This window comes from Cariama cristata, unplaced genomic scaffold, assembly GCF_000690535.1.
Source record: "Cariama cristata isolate BGI_N322 unplaced genomic scaffold, ASM69053v1 scaffold7521, whole genome shotgun sequence".
NCBI lineage: Eukaryota > Metazoa > Chordata > Aves > Cariamiformes > Cariamidae > Cariama > Cariama cristata.
Window position 1 is genome coordinate 40621 of NW_009600936.1, and position 7271 is coordinate 47891.

Genomic DNA, 7271 nt, shown 5'->3' on the forward strand with positions numbered 1-7271 from the left:
GTTCATCTCAAAACAAACAAAAATAATAAAGGACATTAAGGCATCTTGTATTCAGTAACTGTTCACATAGTAAAGATGACTTCTCTTTCTGATACAAGAAAGCAGATGAGGGGGAAAAAAAAAAGTTCTCCCAACACATTTCACAGAGCGCTGACTTTCACTGTCCCACCACTCTGTCAGCAAACCCCTCCAAGGAATGCCCATTTCCCCAGTGAAAGACCTACAGAATCCCAGTACTCATTGGGACACACACAAGAAAGCACTTTTCCCTCCCCTCAGACATCCAGCCTTCTGTAAAGATGCACACTGCAGAAAGACTAACAGATGGGTATTGCAGAGAATAAAGAAGACACACTCCTGCTATAACCAGTCATTTGTGAGCAGACTAGAATATTTGGCCTTGCTTTCACTCGTATTTACTATTTCAGCCAGTAACTAGTGAAAACGGGATCACAAGCTCTAGTCTGTATTGCAATGTAACAATTTTTATGTTCTCCTTCTACATTCATATCAGACAAACAAATGACAAACGTCTTGTTTGCACGGAATAATTTATTTTGATGAATTACGCTGTCAAGTGACCAATCGCTGTTATAGTGCTTTTTTCTTCAATAGGAATAAGAACATCAGGAAATGTTTACAGTATCACTGGGTTCACTATAACAGGATTTTACTACAGAGTAAAATATAAATTAATAAACACTGCATATAGCACTATTCACTTCACCACATTGGCTCTCTATATCCTTTGTCACATTCTAACCTTCATTTAAGGCAAGTTTGTTTTGTTGTTTTTTTTCCCCCAAAGAAGACCACATAGTCTCCAGATCAACTTGTGTGACTAGGTTTGCGAGTTAGGAAATCGAGCTTTATAAAATGTTTAGTTCCACAAATATGAAAGTTATTAAGAGAAAGATGGTGACCCAAAATTGCACTGTATTAAAAGGTGGAGTTTCCTTGTACCAAAGTCCTTTATTCATCATCTTTAGAACCAGTTTTGCTTAACTATAAAAGAGACACAAAAAGAAAGTATTCAAAGCTTAGACTACCATTCCATTTATTAGGAAAAAAGAACAACATTATCTCCATCTTACATAGAACACATGGATATTTAAGTAATAATACAGACTGATTGTGCTACTGTACCAAGAGACCGAAAAGCATAAAAAAATTATTTCTTAAGCTTAAACACTAAATGGGTTTATTTCCTGAATGTGAAAGTTGATTTTAAAAAATCAACACAAAACCCCAGAAAAACCTCAGGATACTGTTTCTATTTAATTTGAAGACTCTGTCACCAGCTCTCCAAAATAAAAAAGACAAAGTAATGGAAAAAATATCTCCTCACATCTCTGAGAGAATTCCCATATAGAAATTTACACAATACAAAAAGAGACATTAACTTACTAGTTCTCACTTTTTAAAGCTGAGTTTATAATTATTAAATGTAGTGCATCTATTGTGAAATCTATCTGGAATCTAAGACATCTCCTACAAATAGCCACTTTTAACTCAGGAATCTGCCCAAAACCACCATCATTATTTACTTGCTCTTATTTACCAATTGGAACCAGTGTTAGGTCTTACACCGAGAATTACTTTCAGTTGTGTAAAATAAAATAGTTTGCTTTCAAAATTGTCAAGCAGCTACACTGATTTCCACTGAATCAGCAAAGACAAGAGGGTGGAAGAAATCAATGCTCAGCAAGCAAGTGAAAAAGAATTACTCACTGGAGGAGTTGCGGCAGAGAATGCTCCAGCCTGTAGGAGACAGCAAGGTGCTCCCACTTGGGACAGCTCCCTTTTTCTGCTTAGTTATCCACTGCCCTCCAGAACCTGGCAGCACCATCAACTATATTTTACATCTTGCTGCCATATGAAGACAGAATCTTTGCATTGCATTTGGCTAGCAAAGCCCTCTCATCATAAAATTAAAATTTAATTGCTCAATAAATAAAAAAGAAATGCTAAACAAACAACTTTCAAAGAGGAATCAAAGTCCTTCTCACTCTACTATTCAGAAGGACATTTTAATGCATTTGAGAAATCCGTAAATTAGAATCCAAAATGAGCAACAGTTTTTATTATTTCTTGTGAATCTTTTTAACGTTAAAAAAAGATAACTTGAAAATACTCACATGCTGGATGCATATAGAAATGAATCAGACACCACAGTCAAATCCAAACAAAGTCAGGAAGAAAAGCAAGGAAAAAAATCAGATTAGTTTTCTTCAGATATAAGTACAAATTATTTTTAATGTACATACGCAGTATTTTCATAATACTGCATATAATACAGTCATGTTACCTTAATTACGTCCACCCAGTTCCATCCTCGTGGAAGCTCCCCTTTGTTATCTGCAGAATAAGAAGGTTTTCTTTACAACACACAAGCTAAAGGGAATCTTTACCTTTCTTTACAACCAACACACAAAATTCTAAAGATTCAAAACTGTTAATTTCTCCACTACAAAGCTATGAGGACAAAAATAGATATTAATGTCCTGTTCCTGTTCTTCAAAGTAGTTCTGTTTAAGTAAAAACACCTCAGTCCATCTGACATTTAATTTAGAAGGCAACTCCAACATGAGCTGGGCTGACCAGCAATGATTCATTCTGTCAAAGAACAAAATTTTACGCAGCTTTTCCTTTATACGGTCAATACCTAATCTGTCAATTATACATGAGGTTAGGTAAATGATATACAGAAACTGCTATCACAGGGTACAACTTATTGCTGCAATAGGATAGTATTATTCAGATCATTATTAAAAAATAAGGTTGAACACATAAAAGTCATCAGCAGGATTAGTTGCAACATTCAACGCTTTTCAATCAAACCCCTACCATTTCATTGAAAGCATAAAGCACCTGCAGGAGCACCTCTATTTTGAAGATACAGACTAAATTAAATGTTTTATTTTGGGTTCCAAAACAAGTATTTCATTCAGAAATTACATTTTTAATAATGTGAATTATTTATGGGGCCCTATCAACAAACCACACCTTTTGTTGAAAGTGAATTTTTAGAAGTCCTAAATGCTCTCCTCCCACAAGTATTTTTTGAAAATATCACTTTTGTCACAAATTGAAATTAAAAAATGAAAACAAAACCAATTACATCTTGAAATCTCTACTCTATAGAAAGTTGCTTTGACCAGAACTAACATCTCAGGCAAGAATAATTCATCTAAAAAAAGCAAAACAGAGACCACAGACTTACAGGAGTTAATCCTATAAACAAATGACTACTGATTCTGACTCTAGCAAGATGTTACTGCTATAAAATTTGGATTCTCATACTGCCCAAATGAAGCAACATTATAGTGAACAAACCTGTTTTATCAGCTAGTTTTCGTTTCTGGGTTTTGGATAACTGCTCCTTTTTATCTTTTTTCTTACTTGCTGGCACATCAGGAGTTCCAATTGCAATACTATTGCTTACTGAAGTCTGAGAAGGATAAAAATGGTTATTAATATTTTGCATACTAATTCCATAAATACTTCTGTGTGTGATTACTGAACCTGACATATTGAAATAACTTGACTGCCAGAAAGAAGTAATGCTGTCAGCAGTCCACAGCTTTTAATCAACATATAATCATAACTGTAGTTTTAAAAAAACATGCGTTGGGGACTGGAATTACTCTCTTTCAGAGTTGCAAAGGGCACCTCTTACACTTTATAAATTTAACCATGGAGTGTGATTTAGTCTGAAGGGATTCAGATTTCCCAAACATGGAAACCATCCCTTCTTCCTCAAAGCAAATCTGCAGCACCACAATGGCCAATAATGTCTTTACACAACACAGGAGCCACAAATAGACCCAGCCAGACTCATTCAAGATCCTGGAGGCGCAGTTATGCAATCCATCGCATCCCAGGAAGGCTGAGGTAATTTGCCACCCCCTCCCCACCCTCCCCATGCCCAGCAGACGCCTTTAATCTCCGTTTCAGATGTCTTCAGTTTTGGTTCTGCTCCAAGTCTCCATTTTTATGTTACTCTGTGGGACAGAACTGCAGCCCACAAACGTTTTGGTATAACAGCAAAATAGCAATCAAATATAACAATTATGACCACAGAGTATTATGGCACCATACTCTGTGTGTCACTGTTTAGCCACTAACATGTGTATACCCAATATACTGAATAACAACTTAAAGACAGAGCTTGAAGTATTTAGTTGTAATAACCATTTTTTTCAGTTTTAAAAGCAAGAGATTAAAATCTATATTTATCTACTTACCATAGTGTTAACAGGCTGATTTTCCATGAACACCTCCTTATTATCTTTGGCATATTCAAAAAGTGTGTATGTCATAGCAGTTCCAAGATTCGCTTCAACTTCTACCATTAACTTATCCAATATACTTTGTTTAATAGCTGAAGATCTAAAAGAAATCATAAAACTCTGCTATAACGTAGACAGATGAAGAAAAGCTTGTCAACGAAAAAGCCCCCACATACAAGGTTAAGGAGTGAAGCTGTCATAAATACTTACATTGTGTTGTTGAAGAAAGCATCCATCGATATGATTGGTGCTGTTTGTGGATATGTTTCTGGCCAAGAAACTTCAATCAGAAAAGCTTTGGGATCTCCACTTTCACCTATCTGAAGTGAAAAGAAAAACTTCATAAATCAACAGTTTCTAGTCAATTACTAAAGATTACAATGCCAATATGCAAGTCTTTCACTTCTTTAAGACTATCCAAATTGCTTAAGCTAACAACTATTTTCATAAGTTATCAGTTAGAAAATAAAGCTGTTATCTAGAAAAAGTATTAAATTTCTTACACCAATGTTAACCTTTACCCTGCAGTTTTCATCCCAGGAAAAGCAGCAGAAACATTCAAAGCTCCCTTTTTGCCTTTTTTTTTTTTTTTTTTAATTGTTTGGTTTTGAAAGCCACTTTGCAGCATCTGCAAGCCAAATATTATACAATCATATATGAGAACAGAAAAGATGAAGCCTGCTTCCGCCCTCCCCCCCCGCCAAGCTCTGAACAATAGGAAAACAAACTACAAGACAGTGTTGAAATACAGATGACAATAAACTAGTGACCTAAGGTAGCAAAAATAATAGATAAGAATTTCAATATTTATGTCTCAGCCCTACAGGTACTTTATTTCACTGCAGGAACAAATGAGAAGTAAAAGATTTGAGGAGTCAGCAGAATGAGACTGGATAAAAAACCATAGCATTACAAAAATGCACACTTTAATATAAATAATCATGCACATCAAACCAATTTAGTGAACCCGAATTACACGCATAATCCTTACAATTATGTTAAATTAAATAAAAAAAATAATTTTCTTAAATTTAAAACTAGTACAGGTGCTACCAAAGGCATACTATACAATCAGAAATAACTGTTTCACGCAAGGATTTGGAAGACTAGTGCAATAAAGTTGGTTAAATCCGTATTCTAAAACCACCCCAAAATTCTCCCTTATTTCCCTCATTATAGAATAGTCAAAATCTGGCTTCATGAAATTACGTGGAATGAAGCGTAGCCATAAGAAAAGTCCTAATCAATGTAAGCCTACTGTACTTCACAATTAAAAAAAAAAAAGGAAAGAAGAAAATAAAAGAAAAAAGGTTGATGCTTTTTTATTTACAGCGCCTGTTTCAGCAGAGTGGACTAACTGAACTAAACCAAGAATCTGCAACATTTTTCAAGACATCATCTACAGTGTTACATTTCCCACTGCTACCAAGAAGAGAAGTGATGGTAAGGTTTACAGAGTTCTCTCAGGAAAGCACTGCGCACTGAGCAAATCCATACAGAAAGCTGCACGGCCATGCTCATTCTTGTCAGTGCAACCTAAAAATTGGGTAGCCTTACTTTAAACGGTGCTCTCGCATTTTCTCAATATTTGAAATACCTTTCTTTAATGTCAATTTCATAGCACACTGATTACAAACCAGCTGTGTTCTGTAGGTGAGACACATGTGAGACACAAGGCTCAGAAAAATGACATAGGAATTCTTTCTACCTTCTCATTCACTTAAGTGCATTATGCCTCCTCATAATACAAATTCTTCTTTGTGGGAAAGATGTATTACTGCCTTTGTCTGACACTAAGTTTTACAGTATTTAAATTGAGTTCTCCTCTAACTTTTAACAATTATTTTTCATCTAATGAAAACTAGCAATGACGAAAGCTAGTAAAATGTACAATGATACACTGTAGACTTGTAGGCATGTCACATTTATTCTTTTGAGGAAATTCAATTTACTAAGAATAGTCCTATCGATGAAGGAAGGCTGCACTTACATGGATGGGATTCAAGTGCTATTAATTAAACTGACCTATATCTCGTTACAATTACTGATGTTACTCTGGAGGTATTTGAGAAGTCACAAAAAGGTGATTTGAGATGCCTCCTCCCCACTACAGGCATATGGCATTTTCAGAAGTCTCCCTACTGTCCCATGGGTGCCTAAGTTTTCATCAGTAAAGTTCTCTGGCCATCCAAAGATCTGCCTCAGTCCATGCTCAGAAGAACTGCTAGGTCTTTAAATTTGAAAAAACTGGCAAGAATTTCATGCCAGAATCTAATTGCGTATCTCAAGCTCAGCACTCCCTGTACGTCTCTCCTGAGCAGACCGTATCAGTGCACATGTCCAAAGCATTTTGTGGTTTTTCTCTTTAGCAGGTAGACAAGGCATGTCAGCTACCTCTGGACAAGAGACCAGAATCTTGTACCTAAGCAATAAGGAAGGTTCAAAGCTGTACATATAAACACCTCTATTAGTGACATTTCTGACCAGCTAGTTTAAGTATTACTCAGCAGGCCGGCTCCTTCAGCCAGTTTGATAGTTCTAGCTATGCAGTACATAGACGTGTAAGCAGGATGACTAGCTAAGGGATAATAAACCCACACTGGGAGCAGGTTCCTAAACATGAAGTATTGTGCTATCAAACATCATCATACCAAAGATGCTGAAACGCTGGCCTACGGATCTAGCCTTCACTGCACATCGAATACCGGTTTGTTTTAGAAAAACCCCGGTACGTCAACTGCAGTGACTCGCAGACCTCCACCTTGCCTTACCCTGTACTGGAAGGAAACCGGGCTAAGCTCCCTGAAGCACAGATCTCCCTCGTAGATAGAGCGCAGCGCCTCCAGCTCCATCTGCAGGAAGGAGCAGAGAAGGGGGTTACCGATTTCAGCCCGAACACGAAGCTCGCCGCTAACCGCGGTCGGTTTGCGAAGCTGTGCACGGCCCCGCCGGTTTCCCGCCCTCTCCCCGGCCCTCCCC

At 36.9% G+C, this 7271-nt stretch overlaps 1 protein-coding gene across 1 annotated transcript; it reads right to left on the minus strand.

Annotated features, from left to right (window-relative positions):
* Positions 1-290: 290 nt before the first annotated feature.
* Positions 291-7145, minus strand: RWDD4 (RWD domain containing 4). Its single transcript, XM_009710228.1, has 7 exons — positions 7064-7145; positions 4503-4612; positions 4248-4392; positions 3337-3451; positions 2309-2358; positions 2139-2141; positions 291-1005 (listed from the first exon to the last, which is right to left on the minus strand). The coding sequence occupies exons 1-7, from the start codon at positions 7142-7144 to the stop codon at positions 973-975; spliced, it is 537 nt and encodes a 178-aa protein (XP_009708530.1). The 5' UTR covers position 7145; the 3' UTR covers positions 291-972.
* Between the last annotated feature and the right edge of the window lie 126 nt (positions 7146-7271).

Bases quoted from the DNA above. Each gene is read 5' to 3' on its own strand.
- RWDD4 (XM_009710228.1), bottom strand. From the start codon at position 7,144: ATGGAGCTGGAGGCGCTGCGCTCTATCTACGAGGGAGATCTGTGCTTC. The intron at 3,452-4,247 runs GTAAGTAGATAA...TATCCTTCTCAG, and splicing joins ATCAGCCTGTTAACACTATG to ACTTCAGTAAGCAATAGTAT. The intron at 2,359-3,336 runs GTTTGTTCACTA...CTTATTCTGCAG, and splicing joins AAAACTAGCTGATAAAACAG to ATAACAAAGGGGAGCTTCCA.